Source organism: Thamnophis sirtalis, unplaced genomic scaffold, assembly GCF_051295495.1.
Source record: "Thamnophis sirtalis isolate CommonGarterSnake01/CBP01778 unplaced genomic scaffold, rThaSir2_p1.2 scaffold_13, whole genome shotgun sequence".
Lineage (NCBI taxonomy): Eukaryota > Metazoa > Chordata > Lepidosauria > Squamata > Natricidae > Thamnophis > Thamnophis sirtalis.
Window position 1 is genome coordinate 39,089,283 of NW_028261393.1, and position 21,063 is coordinate 39,110,345.

At 43.4% G+C, this 21,063-nt stretch overlaps 1 protein-coding gene across 1 annotated transcript in view; it reads left to right on the forward strand.

The window, feature by feature from the left end:
* Window positions 1–21,063, forward strand: part of TRPC5 (transient receptor potential cation channel subfamily C member 5) — a 217,186-nt gene that overhangs the window by 174,293 nt on the left and 21,830 nt on the right. Inside the window, exon 7 of the mRNA XM_087727145.1 lies at window positions 12,250–12,445. Within this exon, the coding sequence (XP_087583271.1) occupies window positions 12,250–12,445 (196 nt within the window). The remainder of the gene's footprint in view (window positions 1–12,249; window positions 12,446–21,063) is intronic.

Below are 21,063 nucleotides of genomic sequence, written 5' to 3' on the forward strand. Positions count from 1 at the left end.
GATTTAGCCCTTGTCTCATGTTTGTCAAGCAAAATTGTAGGATACAGATGTCACCCAACATCTGAACATCAGGCAAGAAACTTTATCTTCCTATTCTAGACTGCAACTGGTCCGGATTGCTAGCAGCTGAGCCAAAATCCATTTATTTATTTGTTTGTTGGTTTGTCAAGCATGTAGATCATAGATATAAGTATATATAAGATTACAAATACATGAAATGGATATGAATAAATGGGGTTGTTAAGACAGGGATGGTAGGCACATTGATGCGCTTATGCCTGCCCCTTGCAGACCTCTTAGGAATAGGGTGAGGTCAACAGTAGACAGTCTAAGGTTAAAGTTTTGGGGGTTTGGGGAAGAAACCACAGAGTCAGGTAGTGCATTCCAGGCATTGACCACTCTGGTGCTGAAGTTGTATTTTCTGCAATCAAATTTGGAGCGGTTTACCTTGAGTTTGTATCTATTGTGTGCTCGTGTGTTGTTGTGGTTGAAGCTGAAGCAGTTATTGACAGGTAGAACATTATAGTAGATAATTTTATGTACTACACTTAGGTCAGACCGAAGGCGGCATAGTTCTAAGTTGTCTAAGCCCAAAATTTCAAGCCTGGTGCCATAAGGGATTCTGTTGCGAGCAGAGGAAAGGAGGACTCTTCTTGTGAAATACCTCTGGACTCATTCAATTGTATTAATGTCCGATATGCAGTGTGGGTTCCAGACAGATGAGCTGTATTTGAGGATTGGTCTAGCAAATATTTTGTATGCTCAAGTTAGTAGTACAGTGTTACCAGAGAAGAAGCTATGCAGGATTAGGTTAACAACTGTTAATGCATTTTGGCAATGTTGTTACAGTGAGCTTTGGCACCAGAGTTGGGTTGCAAATCCCAGCGCTAGTGGTTCACCCGTGCTCGTGCATGTGCGCAATGCTTCTGCACATGCACAGAAGCATCTGGGCAGGTGGGCGGAGCCTCCTGCCTCTGCCACTATCTGGGCTGAACCAGGAGCATCCCATCTGATCTGGGCTGAACCAGGAGCAACCCACCTCTGTCTGGCACTTAGATCATTAGAGATGAGTACTCCAAGGTCCTTGACAGAGTGGGAGTCGTCTACTAGGTCCTGTCCATCCAACTTGTATTTGGTGTTCTGATTTTTTTTGCCAATGTGTAAGACAGAACATTTGTTGGTTGAGATTTGTAGTTGCCAATTGTTTGACCATTCTGACACCTAGTCAAGGTCTTTCTGAAGAGTAGCAGTATTGTCAAATCAAAGTTTAATTAAGGACGTCACCTTCCCTGTTTATACCCTCTTCAACTGCATGACCTGATTCCTGGCTCAACAGTCTAATTCCTCGGGAATTGTGAAAAGAAAGAATAGAAACATCTCCCATTTCTTCCATAGAGGGGAGAGCTGAAACAGCAGAGAAAACAGTTGTAGGAATGAAGGCAAATACAGGTAGTCCTCGACTTAACAACAGTTCATTTAGTAACAGTTTGAGGTTGCAACATCACTGAAAAAAGTAATCAAAGACCATTTTTCACACTTAACAACTGTTGCAGCATCCCCATCGTCATGTGATCAAAATCCAAATGCTTGGCAACTGGTTCATATTTTTGATGGTCGCAGTGTCCCAAGGTCACAAGATCCTCTTTTGCGACTTTCTGACAAGCCACGTCAATGGGGAATAGAGATTCATTTAACAACTGTTTTACTAAATTAAGAGCTTCATTTAACAACGGCGGCAAGAAAAGTTGTAAAATGGGCAAAATTCATTTAACAACAGCATAGTGTCTCACATAGCAACAGAAATGTTGGGCTCAATTGTGGTTGTAAGTCGAGGACTACCTGTACACATAAATGTCCCAGGATAAGGTTGCAGGATCCAATCTGTGTCTGTCACTTGCAGCAGAGATTTAGTCTTCCAAGCTTTCAAACTCGTGCTGGAGTCCATGTAAACAGTTGCAGGTTTGCACAGCTAGCTCTTAAGCTAATCGCCCACTGCAGTTTTACAACCAGAACTTATACATGATCGTAACTGCAATTAAAAATCACTTAACAGTTTAGATATTAAAAAACCAATTCCTTGGTTAATGAAGAGAAGATTTAGGGATAACATGATAACTGTCTTCTAGTACTTGAGGGACTGTCACAGAGAAGAGATGATCAACTTACTGTATTTTTCAGAGTATAAGATGCACTTCCCCCCTAAAAGGGAGTGAAAATTTGGGTGCGTCTTATACATTGAATATAGTCCCACCCACCTGCTGGCTCCCACCCTTTGGCCTCTGCCTCCCAGCAATTTGTCTCCTTGCAGCAAACAGCAAACAGTCTGTTTCAGTTTCAGCTTCAGCTTCAGCACAGCTTGATTAGCACAAGCAGCTGATTGTCAGTTGGATTGGCCTCCCAACCATCAGCTGTTTCAGGCTGCAGGGATTGCCATTGCCTATTGCTGCCTCCATGCACCCATTTTCCACCCATTCAGATCCCCGCTGCCTGAAATGGGCAGAAAATGTGGCACATTGAGGCTGAAAATGGCCCAACCGAGGGCTGAAAATGGGGTGCGCAGAGATGGCAATAGGCTATGGCAATCCCTGCACCCTGAAACAGCTGATGGTTGGGAGGCTGATCCAACTGACAATCAGCTGCTTGTGCTAATCAGACTGTGCTGAAATTGAAACTGAAACACACTTTTTGCTGCAAGGAGGCAAATTGCTGGGAGGCAGGCATATTTTTTTTCCTTGTGCTAATCAGGCTAAACTAAAACAGGCTGCTTGCTGTTTTCTGCAAGGAGACAAATTGCTGGGAGGAAGAGGCAGGTGCAGATTTTTTTTTCTTGTGCTAATCAGGCTAAACTGAAACAGGCTGTTTTCTGTTTGCTGCAAGGAGGCAAATTGCTGGGAGGCAGAGGTAGATTTCTTTTTCTTGTTTTCCTCCCCAAAAGCTATGTGCGTCTTACACTTTGGAGCATCTTAGACTCCGAAAAATGTGGTATTCTCCAAAGCACCTCAGAGCAGGACAATATGTAACAGGTGGACACTTGTTAAAGAGTGATCCAACCTGGAACTAAGAAGAAATTTCCTGACAGTGAGATAAATTAATCAGTGGAACAGCTTGCCTCCAGAGGTTGTGGAGTGTTCCATTGCTGGAGGATCGGACAGCCAGTTGGATGATACGAGACTTTTGCCTTGGACAGGGGGTTGGACTAGAACAGTGTTTCTCAACCTTGGCAACTTGAAGACGTCTGGACTTCAACTCCCAGAATTCCCCAGCCAGCATTCGCCAAGGTTGAGTTGCCAAGGTTGAGAAACACTGGATTAGAAGACCATCAAGGTGCTTTCCAACCCTATGATTGTATGATGATGATCAATGGTTTGGGGGGGGGGGAGGAGAGAAACCAACAACCTATTTGCAGCATTCAATGATCCAATCAGCAGTTGAACATGAGTACAGGTAAAACTTCATAAATACAAACCCTGCAATATGCTATGCAGTGTGAGGGGGCTTAACATTGGAAAGGGAGGGGGAGAGGAGTATTTATAGGAAACAAAGAAGCAGCAGGGTCGCTTTGAAGGCAGAGCGAATTCACACAGCAACGGCACTTTCATTGGTGTCTCATTTCTGAAGTTCTTTCTGCTTGCCTTGAAAGCTGAAAGAGTCATGATTAACACCCCTGGTTCCAAATGACATTTTGCACTTTGAACAGACACACAGCAGGGATGACGTGCTAAGAATGGACTACCTGCAAAAGAAGAAATTATGTCTGTGGGCCGCAGAGAAGGGCCAGCCTCACAATGCGAAGTCAAATGCCATTTTGAGCATGTTACGTTGAAGGCCCCCCCCCTTAAGAGAAACCTAAGCCTCTCTCTTTCCCTGTCCTGAAGACCATCTTAAGTAACAGTAATAGAGTTGGAAGGGAGCTTGGAGGTCATCTATTCTAACCCCCTGCTCATGCAGAAGACCTATACTAGGGATTTGAACTGCCGAACTGCCGACCTTTTTGATAGCCAAGCTCAGTGTCTTCTGAAAAGCAACTTCAAATAATCAGATTTAAGGCATCTGGACTGCATTTCTGGGCATGTGCTGGTGAGTGCTTAAAATCCAGCCTGACACCCTTGTTATATCTCAAGCTGGCTCAGTGGCTAAGACACTGAGCTTGTCGATCAGCAGTTCGGCGGTTCAAATCCCTAGCACCGTGTAACGGAGTGAGCTCCCGTTACTTGTCCCAGCTTCTGCCAACCTAGCAGTTCGAAAGCATGTAAAAAATGCAAGTAGAAAAATAGAGGCCACCTTTGGTGGGGTAACAGCATTCCGTGCGCCTTCGGCGTTGAGTCATGCTGGCCACATGGCCACCGAGACGTCTTCGAACAGCGCTGGCTCTTCGGCTTTGAAACAAAGATGAGCACTGCCCCCTAGAGTTGGGAATCACTAGCACATATGTGCGAGGGAAACCTTTACATTTACCTTTAAGGCATCTGGACTGTATTTCTGGGCATGTACTGATGGTGCTTAAAATCCAGCACTGCACCCTATCCCTTGTTGCATCTCAAGGTTAGCCTTCATCGTTTTTGTTTTTGTTTTTTCAGAAAAAGTCCAGCTCCTTGAACAGCTATGTACTTTACCAACAAGGGAAGGGTCAATCTGTTAATAATTCATTTTCAAACGTTTTCTCTCTGTGTTCTTGGCAAATCATCTTTGCCGCTGATGTCCTAGCTGGAAACTGTTTTTAAAGTGGAGTCACAGGGGGAAACATTAACACATATGGAGATTTAGCAGAAATATTCATCTCACATCTGATTCTTCCCTCTGGCCTCCCCATCCTGATGTGTGTGTGGCTTTGCCATCCGTTTGCAATCAGCGGTAGCTGCAGGGTGCAGAGGAGATGAAAGAGCTAGCTATTGCTTAATATGGCCATTTGCAATCGGAGTCCTCCAGAGGTATTCAGATTACAGGTCTTTTATTATCACAGTTACTGACCAGCATCACGGAAAATAATTACAGAGACGTTGTGACACAGGTTGGACCATAGGAGTCAATGTAGCTTTTTCCACTTCAAATATCCCTGGTACAGCCAAATAAAGTTTTCAGAAAAGGTTCAGTTTAAATGTCCTTCTGGGGGCGGTTAGAAGTTTGTTACAATGAGCCAGTGGTCGTTGCAGTTGGAGAAAAATACGATGTACATAAAATGGATCTGATTTCCCCAGAGGAAAAAGTGTAATTAAGAGCCATTTGAATGAGTTTCTATAGAAACACTGGTGGAATAAAAATATGGAAACATTGGGTAGAATAAATCCCTCACTGCTCCATTACGATCAGAGCATAATTTTAAGGCATCAGAAACCATTCACAATCGAGGTATGAGAACTCTGAGGAGTGAAATATTGGAGCTTGATGGCAAAATAAACAAACTTTTATAAAATGTTGGTCAAGGATCCAGATGGATTGAAGTTATCGATCTGGTGCCCTGATTGTATTTAAGTTTTCTGCTGTGTTCTGTCTACAGTATCTTGGCTTCCTAGCCTGATCATTGTTCAGCAATGCCTCAAGGGAATACCCCTGAGATTTGCACATCTGAAAAAATGATTACTTATCTACCAAGTTAAAGGTTGAGTGAAAACCAAAATATAAATCTAAGATGTCCTCATCTCAATCTAGGTCAAGCTCCACCTCATTATTATAGACAGCCAAACACTATGTTGACTTACTTGATGAAAGAGTGAATTATAACTAAAGGACTGAAAACATGTATCGACTTTTTGCTGCAAATGGGTGAAAATGAACTGCTGATTTCAGGATTTATTGATTTAAAATGTCTGTTTATGGGCAGTAGGGAACTATGATCTGTAGCATGGGAAGATGGAGATAATAATAATTCTTTATTGTTGGTGCACAACATATGTACAATGAGATTGGTTGAGCTCCCTCAGTGCACACATCCCGCCCACAACACAATACAACTCACAGTGTAGACAAAAAAAATAGAATTAATGGCCTTATAGTAAGATGATTGCATAGGCTTAGGGTAGATTTATGGTCACTCTTTGGTTATAAATAGCTGTACAAATTTAGTTCCAATAGCATCCATCCACCTACCCACCCATCTAGCCATCCATCCATCCATCCATCCATCCATCCATCCATCCATCCATCCATCCATCAATCCAACCAGCCATCCTTTGATCATTCTGAAAATCCTAAATTGTATGAATGTTGCAAACCTGATGCAAACCATCTAGTACATCCCAACTAACATAATTGATCTTCTCAAGGTCTTAATTTGGTCAGAACAAAACTGCCATGAGTGATCTTCCCAACAGAGGAAGAATGCCTTCAAAACCCCTTTGGAAGCTTTGCTAGAATGACTGAATCAACAGTTCTGGATTTTTGATTGAGGGATGATGCTCTGTTAAGGATCCCAGCATGGAACTGATCCTGTATATAATAATTAAAATAGCAGTGGAGAGAATAATACACATTTGTTTTACCATCCTATTTTGTATGGCTTCCAAAAATTGTCCCTCTTAGGTTTTTTTTTTTTTTTGTCTGAACTGTAATATGTAGTTTATTTATGAAGATAAGCAGTTGATGGACTATTAAAAAGTCTTAAACGTCTGCCAAAGATTCTCCCAAAGACTGAATCAAAGGCTTGTTTGAATTTGATAGATGCTGCAAATAGGGCAGATTCTGATTTATGCATATATTTCTTTACCAAAGATCAAAGACTGGCCCAACATTAAGCATCTGATACAAAGCCAACCTGTCCATCACCCATGATATTATCTACACCCTGTAAGGCCTTATGCCAAGAATGACACATGGAGATTCTCTTTTTATTATTTTACACCTATAGATCAGGGGTGGGTTCTGGCCGGCGTTATTACCTGTTTGCTCATGTGCACGCTTTGCATGCATATGCTGGATGCACAGTTCAAGGGAAATTTATCTGCGCATGTGCAGAACTCAAAAAAAAGATGGCAACAGCGGCGACCAGGGAATCAGTTTGGGGGCGTGGGCCAGCCTGGGTCACTGCTGGTTCTGTGACCCAGGCTGACATACCACTACTGGTTTAGGCCGAACCAGGCTGAACTGGTGGGAACCCACCTCTGCTATAGATAAAATCTTGCCAAATTGAAGACTCTACTCTCTGCATCTACAATATACTCTGGGAACTATAAGGCAGGGGCTGTTATTCATCTTCTTTCTCTCACACATATGGGATGAGTTACTTCTTACTCTTCTGGAACGTACCCCCTCCCTCCTGGAAATCCATCTCCTCACTACAATTCCATCAAAATCAGTGGTGGGATTCAAAAATTTTTTACTCCAGGTTCTGTGGGTGTGGCTTGGTGCACGTGACATTTATTGTTGGGTGTGGCTTGGTGGGCGTGGCTTGGTGGGCATGGCAGATGAAGGATACTGTAAAATCTCCATTCCCATCCCACTCCAGGGTAAGGATACTGCAAAATCCCCATTTCCTCCCGATCAGCTGGGACTCGGGAGGCAGAGAATAGATGGGGGTGGGGCCAGTCAGAGGTGGTTTTTACCGGTAACTACTCAAAATTTCCGCTACCGGCTCTCCAGACCTGGTCAGAACCTGCTGAATACCACCTCTGATCAAAATCCAACCACTGATCCAATTTGCAGGAGAAATGTTAGCTAGAAAGCTAGAAATGATTAAGAACGAGATTATTGTTCCTAGTAGACTTAGTGGGTTTTATAATGGTTGCAGCCAACCTTTAGAGAGTTGATTTATTCATTTATTAAATGTGTTTGACACCCATCTCATTGCAAGTCAACTTTTGCAGATTGATATTGGGTTGGCTTGGTCAATATAGGCATAAGATGAAACCAATATGAGTACCCAGCAATCAAGGGAGAATAGAATTTCTATTTCCCCCCCAATTGTTTACTTCTTATCTGTTTGATCAACTTAATGGCTCAGCAGTAGACCACATAGGCAGACAGCCTGTGTCTGTCTCCCAAGAGAAAGAATGAACACTTTTCCTCCCAAATAAAGCTGACAAAAACCTGTGATCTTGCCAACAAGAGGATACGGCTCAAGTCCTAGTGCAGATTATCTCCAAAGCACTGCAGACTCATTAATTCTCACTGCTGTTATTAGTTGTCCCCACATAGTTTTAAAGCACTCTTTTTATCGTCTGCTTTGGGCTTGCCCAACCTTGTTCTGTTGGACAACACTCTATTAAGGGCATCATTAAGGTTCTCTCTGTTGGCTCAGAATGTGACAACCAGCCTGTTCTTTGTCCTTACATATTCACAATAAGTGATTTCGTGTACTTTTTTTTTTTTTACACGGCAGTGTTTGTAACTGTTAGCAAATCTAGTTAGTCCTTCTTATCATGACTTTGCTTGACAGGGATACTAAAAGAATGAATCTGGGAGAGTTGTTCTAAGTTCAGCCTTTTGGCTAAGAACATCTTGTCCACAGATGATGACATGCAAAAAGGCCTTGATACCATGTCCAGATTTGTCCTAATTACAAATATATTGGGGGGGGGGATTTGGACTCAAGAGCTATGGCAGATTGCAGATAGCTAGACCAGGGATCAGCAACTTCTGGCTCCGGAGCTGCATGCAGCTCTTTCAGCCCTCTGCTGCGGCTCCCTCTCAACTGATCCCAACTCTAGGTGCCCAACCTCTCCCTTCCCAATCACTCCTTGCCTGGCCTGAGAAGGTAAGGGCAACGGCATCGGGATGGAAACTCGCTCCATATTCTAGAGCAGGAGTGAAGTGCTCCTGTACTTGCCTTTGGCAAGCAACAGTGTTCTGCCTTTGTACAGTTAAATTCAAGGCAGCCCTTGCATCCTACTTCGGGATCAGAACTGTTGCCACCTCCATGGTCTGCCCACTGCCCTTGCAGCGCCCTGCATAGCGCAGTGAAATTTAGTGTGCTTCACAATGGGGGAGATGTGGTCCCCTCCTCCTCCTCCTGGAGCCCATTATGGTGCAGAGCCACAATGTGACCCTACCTCACTCACCTTTGACAAGAGAGAGAGAAAGAGAGAAAGACAGACAGACACAGAGAGAGAGGCAGGCAGACACACACACACAGAGGCAGACAGAGAGAGGCAGACAGACAGACAAAGACAGAGAGGCAGACAGACAGAGAGACAGAGAGAGAGAGACAGAGAGAGAGAGAAAGAGAGGGGGGGGCAAAACCAAAATCACAGGATCATTAAGCCTATGTGACTTCCCCATTGACTTTGTTTGTTGGAAGCTTCTTGGGCAGGCCTATGACTCTGGACACTGCAACTGTTTGTAAATACATGCTAATTGCCAAGTACCCAAAATTTTAGTACATTACCTTGGGGATGCTATGATAGTCGTAAGTGCAAGGATCAACTACAAATCATTTTCTTCAGTGTGGTCATAATTTCAAACATTAAATGAATGGCCATAAGTTGAGGACTACTTTTACTTGTCTTTCATATATTTGGACTGGCAGACTATTCAGAGGAATATCTTCATTGTTACATTAAGGATGCTGCTCCAAAACACTCTGAGACAACTCAGGGATTGTAGTCCAAGCACACTAGAGGGCACCAATCGGTGGATCTTGGTTGAATAATATTTGTAAACAGGCAGAAATAATGCAGTAGATGATGCAAAAGGAAAGAAGCATGGACAAGCATCTCCTATTTGGAAAAAAAATTCCCCATTTCTGGAAGAGTTTGCATATAGATAGCAGAACACACTTCTCAAATTCACACTTACTTTTCTCTCCTCCTTGATTTTCGTAGTGCCTGTAATAGGAAGAGAGATTCTCTCATCGTGTAGTGTTCTTTGAGTGATATCTGGAATGGATTTTGCTGTAGAACTAGAAAGTAGAAAATAGCTGTGCTGTCAAAAGATATCTTTAGAAAGCAGCTGCATTTTGATATTAGTTTCTCTCCCTTCTCGTACAAGCTTAGTTTTTGTGCCAGCTTAACAGATGTAGACTCTCTACTATAGACTTCCAGAAGTGTTTTCACATGAGAAAAATGCTCAGAGGCTTCTCTGAATTTGTGTCCTGGTTTTCCAAATGCCATGTTAAGGGAAAAAATCTCACACTTATTTATTCCAGATTCAGAAGGATCTTGACAAGAGTTGAACACTGGGCCCTAGTCAGGAAGATAGCACTTAGCAATAGCAATTAGACTTCTATACTGCTTCACAGTACTTTCCAGCCCTCTCTAAGCAGTTTACAGAGTCAGCATCTTGTCCCCAACAATCTGGGTCTTCACTTCACCAACCTTGGAAGAATGGAAAGCTGACAGAGCAGGTCAGCATCGAACTGCTGGCAGAGTCAGCCTGCAATACTGCATACTAACCACTGTGCCACCACAGCTCTTCACCTAGGCAGGAAAAACAAAATGCGCAGATACAGAATAGGTGGTATATGGTTCAACAGTAAATACTGTGAGAGCAGTGGAGAAATTCAAATATTTTTATTACTGGTTCAGTGGGCATGGCTTGGTGGGTGTGGCTTGGTGTGTGGCAGGGGAAGGATACTGCAAAAATCTCCATTCCCATCCCACTCTGAGGCCAGCCAGAGGTGGCATTTGCCGGTTCTGCGAATTACTCAAAATTTTTGCTACCAGTTCTCTGAACTACTCAAAATTTTTCCTACCGGTTCTCCTGAACCTGTCAGAACCTGCTGGATTTCACCCCTGTGTGAAAGGTATCTAGGTGTCTTGGTGGACTTCTGCTTAAGAATGAGCCATCATTGTGTTGCAGCTGCTAAAAAAGCCAATGAATGATAGATTATATCAAGAGGAGACAGGTAGTCCTAAACCACAGTTGAGCCCAAAACTTCTGTTGCCAGGTGAAACGTTTGTCAAGTGATTTTTGCCCCATTCTATGACTTTTCTTGCCATAGTTGTTAAGTGGATCGCTGCAGTTATAAAGTTAGTAACACGGATGTTAAGTGAATCTGTCTTCCCCATGGACGTTGCTGTCAGAAGGTTGCAAAAAGGCATCACATGCCCCCTGGGCAGTGCAACCATCATAAAGATGAGTCAGTTGCCAAGCATCCGAATGTTGATCATGTGACCATGGGAATATTGCAATGGTTGTAAGCGTGAAAAACTCTTTTTTCCTATGCTGTTGTGATTTTGAACAGTCAGGAAATGAACTATCATAAGTCGAGGACTACCTGTAGTACAGTGGTGGGTTCCTAACCGGCTTACTACCGGTTCGTTTAGAGGGGTTTTTGCTCACACGCTGCTCGCTTTGCTTGCATGCCTGCCCACCACGCATTGCTGTGCATGCCCAGTTGACTGAAGACTGTTCTGTGCATGCACAGAAACATTATGGGGAACCGGTTCAGGGGCATGGCAGGCATGGGTTGTTGCCGATTCCAATGACCCAGGCCACCATACCACTACCAGTTTGGCCGAACTGGGCCGAACCGGTAGGAACCCACCCACCAGTGGTGGGTTCTGGATCCCGGTGCAACCGGTATGGTGCAATGGGGTCCGACGTCCACATGAAACGTGCGTGCATGAGTACTTATCATTTGCGACGCTCCGTGATGCTTCCACGATACTCCAGCTGTTTGGCGGAGCATTGTGCAAATGTCGTATGCTCCATGCGCATACGCGGAAGCCCCAAAGAGCACGAATATAGGTAAACATGGTGGGCAGGTGGGCCCCCCAGAGCACCATACCGGAACAGTACCCAGTGCTCCCAGCAGGCACCGGTACACCCATACCGGGGCGTACCAGTTGTAACCCACCACTGCTGTAGTATCAAAATTAGAAGAAGCGATAGTACTGCTGCATACTGAGGCCACACTTGGAATACTGCATCCAGTTCTAGTCACCCTAATACAAAAGAGATGCTGATGCCCTAGAAAAAGTGCAGAGAAGAACAACGAAGATGATAAGGGATCTGGAGGGTGGACACTGATTAACCTAACAAAGATTAGGGATGACATGATAGCTGTCTTCTGGTACTTGAGGGGCAGTCATGGGGAGGAAGGGTTGACTTGTTCTCCAAAGTACCAGAAGGCAGGACAAGAAGTTTGTTAAAGAGAAAGAAAACCTGGAAATAAGGTGGAAGTTCTTGACAGTAAGAATGATTAATTAATGGAACCACTTGCCTCTCAGAATTGCGGGTATTCCACAGTGGTAGAAAGATGTAAGTCCAAAAACTTTTGGATGTACCAGTTGATGAGAAAGATAAATGATGCATTTGTTCTCCCAGACTCAATCAAACCTATTAAAACAATGACTTGTCTTTTGTTCTTTTTTGCAGACTCTTTGAAACTCTTCAGTCTCTCTTCTGGTCAGTGTTTGGTCTATTGAACCTCTACGTCACGAATGTCAAAGCCAGGCATGAATTCACAGAGTTTGTTGGGGCCACCATGTTTGGAACATACAACGTCATCTCCTTGGTGGTTTTGCTAAACATGCTTATTGCCATGATGAACAACTCCTATCAGCTCATAGCAGTAAGTGAAATGCATTGGTGTCCCTTTCCATTTGCCTGTGAATTAGGCATCCAGTTGGATGTGTGTGTCTGAGCTAGTAGACGTGTGGATTTATGCAGCAAACATGAAACTCATTTGCTGAGTTCTCAGGTGGTAGTAGTTGTTAATTCTGCTTAATGATGGTAATGCAGTAAACAATTTGTAGCAATTGGCAGAGAGTAGGGAAGCAGGACAGGAACTATCCAGACACAAACAAGAGGGGGGAGAGAGAGAGGGAGAGAGAGAGAGAGAGAGAATGTGTGTTCTGTATTCAGAGAGATACTTAATGTTTAGAGTGGCCTTACCTTAACAAACCATATAGAGTCTAATAAATAATTTAATTCAGGGTTCAAATGAAAGGTCCTTGATGTTCTTTGAGTTTGGTGGTCTTCTTGTAGATGTTTCTTTACTCACCTAAGTAACACCATCAGTGCTAAAAGGGAGTGGTGTTTCTGGAGAGGAGAGGAGGAGAAGGAGGAAGAGAAGGAGGAAGAGAGAGAGGAGGAGGAGAAATAAGAGGAGGAGAAGGAGGAGGAGGGGAGGAGGAGGAGGAAAACTGTGGGGTCTTGGTGCTCTCTCAGCTTGGTTGTTTCCTTGCAGATATTTCATTACTCAAACTAGGCAACGTCATCAGTGCTAGTTGCAAGAATGCAACCAATCTCCGAGAGCACGAAGGACCCCTCCTATACAATTATTTTTTTGTATTCTTCAACTTATGACCACAATTAGGACGAGAATTTCCATTGCTAAGCAAGGGGGTTATTAAGTGAGTCACACCCAATTTCATGATCTTTTTTGCCATTGCAAGTTCTCAAGTGAATCATAAGCTTGTTAAGTGAATCTGGCTTCGGCTGGGAAGGTCACAAATGCCAGTCAATTGGCCCCGGGATGTTGCAATCATCATAAAAACATGCCAATTGCCAAGAGCCTGAATTTTGATCAGGGGCAGTGGGGCACTGCAGAAGTCATAAGTGAGAGTACCAGTTGTCAAGTCACATTTTTGGTGCTGCTATAACTTCAAGCCGTCATTCAACAAATAGTTGTGAGTTGAGGGTTCCTGAATGGTGGAGCTTTGGTGGTGCAGTGGCTAGAATGCAGGTTAATTCTGCCTGCTTATTCGGCTGACTGTCAACAGTTCAATCCTGACTGGCCAAGGTTGACTCAGCCTTCCACCCTGGGTCAATAAAATGTGGACCCAGATTGTTGAGGGGCAATATGCAAATAATGCTACTATTGTAAACTATGGTGACTCAGTGGATAAGACAAGTGGCTAAGATGCATAATTTGAGCTTGTTGATCAGAAAGGTCAGCAGGTCGGTGGTTCGAATCCCTAGCGCCATGTAATGGAGTGAGCTCCCGTTACTTGTCCCAGCTTCTGCCAACCTAGCAGTTTGAAAGCACATAAAAGTGCAAGTGGAAAAATAGGGGCCGCCTTTGGTGGGAAGGTAACAGTGTTCCGTGCGCCTTCAGCGTTTAGTCCTGCCAGTCACATGACCACGGAGACAACTTCGGATAGCGCTGGCTCTTTGGCTTTGAAACAGAGATGAGCACCGCCCCTTAGAGTTGGGAACAACTAGCACATATGTGCAAGGGGAACCTTTACCTTTATATATGTCTAACTGCTATTGCTACCTGTACATATTATTTTAAATGAAGATAGAAATAATGACTGATAGCATTGGAGAATGTTGGAGAAGGAGAAGATAGGCTACCCATCTTGGTGTTAATACATTTGGAGAAATTGAACAGCAGATTGGCTCATAAACTAACCGAACCCACAAAGATGAAAACGGATTGAAAGGTTAAATTTAACTACATTTAATTTAGCAGCTAGCTCTTTAGCTGCTTTTGTTATGGGAACACATCCAATAGGTCTGCATTTATTCATGCTCTGTCTCTTCCCCAAGAGTTCATGATGGTCCTCATCATATGCCATCCTCTATCAAATCCCTACAACAAAGTGGGGTAAATTAAGCTGAGATATTGTGACCAGCTCCAAACCAGCCAGTTAGCATAAACTTAAACCAAGTCTCTCTTTTTTTTAGTCTAATAATTCTGTCACTGAATTACACTGATTTTTTTCTTCTTCCTGTAAATGGGTTTTCATATTTCCCGCCTCCTTACTCAGTTGAAGAACAAATGTGGTGCAGTGACAAGGAGATGAATGAAGCTGCTCAGATTTCTATTCTGCCTTTTTCCGGGATCTCAAAAGAAATTATGCAGGAATCATCCTTAATTTTATTTCTGTGAAAACAGGACTGTGAGATCAGAATGGAATGGAATGGAATGGAATAGAATAGAATAGAAGAGAATAGAATAGAATAGAATAGAATAGAATAGAATAGAATATTATTATAGATTACATTAGAGTAGAATAGAATAGAATAGAATAGAATAGAATAGAATTCTTTATTGACTAAGTATGATTGATCACATAAGTAATTAGTCTTTGCTGCATATAGAGTGGAGTGGAGTGGAGTGGAGTGGAGTGGAGTGGAGTGGAGTGGAGTGGAGTGGAGTAGAGTAGAGTAGAGTAGATAACTGTGATGGTGAACCTATGGCATGTGGCACACGAGCTGTCGCCCCAACTCAGCTCCACCATGTATGCTCGCATGCTCCTGCCCTCCAACTGATTTTCAGGTCTCTGCCATGCATGTGGGAGACACATGTGCATGTGCTGGGGGTTGGAGGGTCGGAAGCGCATGTGTGTGGGGTGCAGCACACCTTGCAGCCCATTTTTTGGGCCCAGGAGGCTTCAGGGAGGCCTGCTAGGCTCAAAATTGAGCATGAGGGGGTCACTTTCACATGCGCAGGTGGTGGGGGAAGCATGGGGGGAGCATGTGCATGCACAGGGGCAGGGCGTGGGGGTGTCGCATGCACATTGCATTATGGGTGTGGGCACACGCATGCATGCTTTTGGCTCGCAAGAACAAAAAGGTCAGACATCACAGATCTATAGAATGGAATGGAATAGAATAGAGTGGAACAGAATAGCTGGAAGGGACCTTGGGGTCCAGTCCCTTACTCAAGCAGGATAATTTAAACTACAGTATTTCAGATAAGTGACTGTCCAGTCCAATGTTGGTGAACATTTTCAGCACTGAGTGCCGAAAGAGGAGCACGCATGTGCAGGCATGCACACACACACACACACAGAAACGCACACATGCACGCACACACATACACACACAAGCCAGAAACCAGAAGAACAGCTGCCTGGTGCACATGCACGTGTTGGGAAGATGATCTTCTGGTTTCTGGCACATGCATGCAGACTGGCAACCTGGTCTTCCAGTTTCTGGCATGCATACACATGTGAAGACCAGCTGTCTGGTGCTCATGCATGCTCCAGAAACTGGAAGACCAGGTTGCCAGTCTGCATGCATGTGCCAGAAACCAGAAGATCATCTTCCCAACACGTGCATGTGCACCAGGCAGCTGTTCTTCTGGTTTCTGGCTTGTGTGTGTACAGTGAAATTTAGTGCGCTTCCCAATGGGGGAGATGGCGTCCCCTCCTCCTGGAACCCATTAGGATGTGGAGCCACAATGCGACCCTGTGTCGTCATGTGCTCACTCCTGGGGGGGGCAAGGGGTTGGGGAGAGAGAAACAGAGAGATAGAGGGAGGGGAAAAGAGGGAGGGAAAGAAAGAGACAGAGAGAGAGGGCGGGAAAGAGAGGTTTAGGTTTATTGGATTTATATGCCGCCCTTCTTCCAAGGACTCAGGGCGGCGTACAACATAAAAGAAAACACATATTACAAAAATTAAAAGGGACATTAAATAAAGTATCCAAAAAAAACCCAATTGATATTTACAATAAAAATTTAAAAATTGAATTAAAATTAACAACCAAATTAATCCTGTATTTTATTCTAATCAGGCCAGGCTGGCTCGTTGGAAAAGCCAATTTTTTAGGGCACGTCGGAAGGACCGGAGGTCGGGGATTATGCGAAGCTCCGGAGGCAGCTCATTCCAGAGGGAAAGCGCTCCCACAGAGAAGGCTCTCCCCCTGGGGGTCGCTAGCCGACACTGTCTGGCCAACGGCACCCTGAAGAGGCCAACTCTGTGGGATCGCACTGGACGGTGGGATGCTACTGGTGGCATTAGGTGGTCTCGCAGGTATCCTGGGCCTATCCAGGGCCTATCCTGAGAAACAGAGAGAGGTTGGGAGGGAAAGAGAGGAAGGGAAAAGAGAAAGAAGAGGGAAGAGAGAGGGAAAGAGAAATGATATTACAAAAGTTTTTCTTGTTTATTGTTGCTAAACATAATATTTCAATAGCAGAAAAAAATGAAGGGGCATAAAAGTGCATTTATCATGCTTTTCTTAGAACAATTGGCTGAACTCTGCCTTATTCATCATTATTTTAGGTAGCAAAACCTCATTATTCAGGTTACATTGCCGTGTTGGCACTTTGCGATAAGTAAGTGGGTTTTGGGTTGCAGTTTGGGCACTTGGTCTCCAAAAGGTTCTCCATCACTGCTGTAGACTGTCTTACTGCATTAACTTGCATTTTCAAATCTTTTACCACGCCTAAAGAGAGCTTCTAAATCAGGGCATCTGACCAAGAGAAACTCACTAATTCAGTTCAAAATGTCATCAGACGTTTGCATAGCCCATCAGTGGAGATTAATCTCGTTTAATCACGTTTCTTTGAACACTTGCTCAGGGGGCTTTCTGTTTGGATAGATGTCCTCATCTAGCTATCATTCAAAAAGCCAGAAAAAATATCTGGGTTTTGTGAATGCAGATGGAATATGGCATTAGGAGTTAAAATGGGCAGCTGATCTATCTCCATGAGGACAAAGATCAGCAGTGCTCATCAATGGCTTGAAGCCACACGGTTGGTCATGATGCTGACCTTACCTTGCCAATTTTCCCTTTGTCATTACTTGAGCAATTTTACAATGACAGTAGCCTTCTGGAGGTGTCTGTTGGCCATTTAAGGGAAGAAAAGATGAGTCTGCCATGGTGCCAGGAAATCAGTAAGCTAGGTTTTTAAATTCCTGGTTCTTATAGACGAATGATGCTTTGTCCAGGGCGCCTTTCTATAATTTGTGTTCAGTTTAATTTAAACTACCATATTTTTCAGAGTATAAGATGCTCCAAAGTATAAGATGTGCCTAGCTTTTGGGGAGGAAAACAAGGGGGGGGGGAAATCTGCCTCTACCTCCCAGCAATTTGCCTCCTTGCAGCAAACAGGAAACAGTACAGATGATATATACCAGTGATGGCATGCCACAGGTGGCACGTGGAGCCATTTGTCAGGGCACGTGAAGTGCTGCCCTGTCAGCTGGCCAGCATACATGTGCACGCTGGCTAGCTGAGTTCACCCTTTTTTAAAGCCATTTTTCGCCCTCCCCAGGCTCCAGAGGCTTTATAGGAGCCTGGAAAGGGCGAAAAGAGCCCCCTCCCCCGAGGCCCTCCAGAGACTTCATGAGCTTCCGTGAAACCTCCGGAATGCAAAAAACCAGCCCTACGGGCAAACCGGAAGTTCAGAAACAGACTTCCAGTTTGCTCAGAGGGTCGTTTTGACTGCTCCGGAGGCTTCAGGGAAGCCTCCTGAAGGTCCCTGAAGCCTACGGAGGGCATCCGGGGGGATGCGGGGGAGGTTGTTTTTGCCTTCCTCAGGCTCCTATAAAGCCTCTGGAGTCTGGGGGGGGAGGGAAAGCAAGCAAAAAATGGGGGGGGGGTCATCCCTGAAGTGTGCACATGCGCACTGGGGAGGTCACACATTGCATTATGGGTGCGGCATGCCTGCACACGACCCCCCCTGTGCTCCCCCCACTTATGGCACGAGAGCCAAAAAAGGTTCACCATCACTGATATATACTGTTTGTGGTGTTACATTTCAGACTATACTTGTACAGATGCTGTTAAAATTGATGTGGCTTTCTGGAAGTATATGTTATTCTCTGATATTTAAAAGAAGACACAATAGCACTGGGCCTCTTCAGATCAAGCATTTGTTTTAAAAAGCTTCTTCATTTTGTTAGGTTGCCTAGAATAATAATAATAATGTTCCAGTGTAGCCTGATTAGCATAAGAAAAAAAAATCTGCCTCTGCCTCCCAGCAATTTGCCTCTTTACAGCAAACAGCAACAGTCCATTTCACTTTCAGTTTCAGTTTCAGCATGGGCCTCCCGAAGATCAGCTGTTTCATGCTGCAGGGATTGCCATAGTCTATTGCTACCTCTGTAAGCCCCATTTTCTCCTTTTGCACCCAAATCTTTACCTTCTTTTAGGGGGAAAAGTGTGTCTTATATTCCAAAAACTATGGTACTTAACATACATTTCAATAGTGAATTGAAGAGAAAGTGGGATTTGATACATTCATGGAGGGCCGTGTTAAGCATATCTACTGGTCTTGATTTTGGTGAAGGGAGCGGGGTTTCAGGAGGCCACAAATTCCGTATTCAGTGTATAAGATGCACCCAGATTGTCAGCCTCTTTTTAGAGGGAAAAGGGTGCGTCTTATACTCTGAAAAATACAGTAAATAAAACTTTGTCCAGTGCCACAGTTTGACACTTTTCAGAAGGACACTATTGGTTCAAATAGTTTCCTTTTAAATCACTTCTGGAAATTGCTTGTTAATTGATTTTTGAACATTAAAAACATTCAGAACAAATTTCATTACCCTAGGCCAGTGATGGCTAACCTTTTTGTTGTTGGGTGCCAAAAACACGAGGGCGTGGCTGCGATAGCGCACATGCGTGTCGGCACCCTAAATGCAAAGTGTACACCCACATGTGAAATGAACTTCCGGTAGGCCCTTTGGACCTGTTTTTCACCCTCCCCAGGCTCCGAAGGTTTTTCTGATGCCTGGGAAGGGTAAAAACGGCCTCCCTGAGCCCCCAGAGGCCTCCGGAAGCCAGAAACAGATCATTTCTGAACTTCTGGTAGGCCTGTTGGGCCCGTTTCTCACCCTCCCCAGCCTCCAGAGGCTTTTCTGATGCCTGGGAAGGGTGACAGATTTGATATAAGAATTTGAAATTAATTATAAGAATCCTTTCTGTGGGGAAATGTTGTTGTTTGGAATACATTAAGAGTCTGAAATTAAGTACAAGAAAACTTCCCATGGGAAAATGCTGTTGATTGGGGGGGGGGGGGAATATGATAAAAGGGGACTTTGAAGATTGGATAGTAAAGGGAACCAGAAAGAATTAAAGAATTATAATTAAAGGAGAAGACCTATTAATATAGAGTGTAGCAAATTACTTTAATTCAAGGACATTTGAAAAAATGTACCCAGAAGTTACTTTTTAAGATTGTCTACTATTATAAAACTGGATTTAAAAGTGGTTATATAAGAGAAGTAAGCTTTACTAAAAAAAAGAAAAAAGAATGAGATTGAGGCTGATTTGAACATGGAGCTAAAACAACAGCCTTTAAGAATGATGTGGGAGGGTGGAATGTGACATTGGATGAAATCAACTGATGTTTTAATAATGAAAAGAAATATTCAAATAACAAACCAGCACAACCACTTGATAAATTGCTTATTTTGGATTTATAAGACAGATTTCTTAAAGTCTTGAATAATCTTTTGGGGAGAGACAAAGGGAAAATGAAAAAAAAAATCAACTTCTGGGGCTGAAAAGCAAGATTGTTATAGGCAAAGGGAAGGAATCTAACACCGGTTTATTTGATCAAGAATAAATGCATTTGTTGTTTAAAGATAACAACAATGGGAAGAATAGGAAGAAGAGTTATTTTGCTGTTGCTGTTGTTAGAAAAAATGAAAGGTTATTGTGTGAAAAGTAGAATAAAGGAATATAAAGTTGGTTAAAGTTAATATGTATATATGCTGCTACTTCTGGTAAAGCTGAATGGCTTTTTGCTGATTAGAATTTAATTATATTTCAAGAATTTATTTATAGTAAAAAAAAATGAGATATGGAAGAAGAGATATTTTGATGTATTAGTAGGGAAGGCAATACATTACTGAAATTATTCGATTTGTGACGAAGGGGAAAGTCGTTTGTTTTTATTTTCTTTGTACCTTACTATATTTTTTTCCTTTTTCTATTCATATTTTTGGGCTATTTTTATTTTTGCTGTGCCTCCCTTTCTATTTTTCATAGTTTGTATTAGTCTTTTATCTTTGTCACTTTCAGGTTTAATCTTTGTAACTGTAACTTTACATTATTATAAAGAGAAGGGGGAGAATTTCACAGAAATGCTGCTCTCCTTTGAACAAAACATCAAAAGCAACGGAAGTGACTAGAAATAAATAAATGTTCCTCCATCAAGTGAAAGAAGGTTGAAAGGAGAAAAATATCACGAGCATTTTTCTGCATGGGGCTCATGACATTCCATAACGCTGCATCTTCACCAACCCAATCCCAAAAACTTCAAGCTTGGGGAAAACCCCAAATCAGTATCCCAAACCACTGCATCAGAGTTTTGCACAGACATCATTAGAAGAGAAGGAATAGCAATAGTAATAGCACTTAGACTTATAGACCGCTTCACAGGGCTTTCTAGCCCACTCTAAGCAGTTTACAGAGTCAGCCTCTTGCCCCCAACAATCTGGGCCCTCATTTTACTGACCTCGGAAGGATGGACGGCTGAGTCAACCTTGAGGCAGGTGAGAATTGAA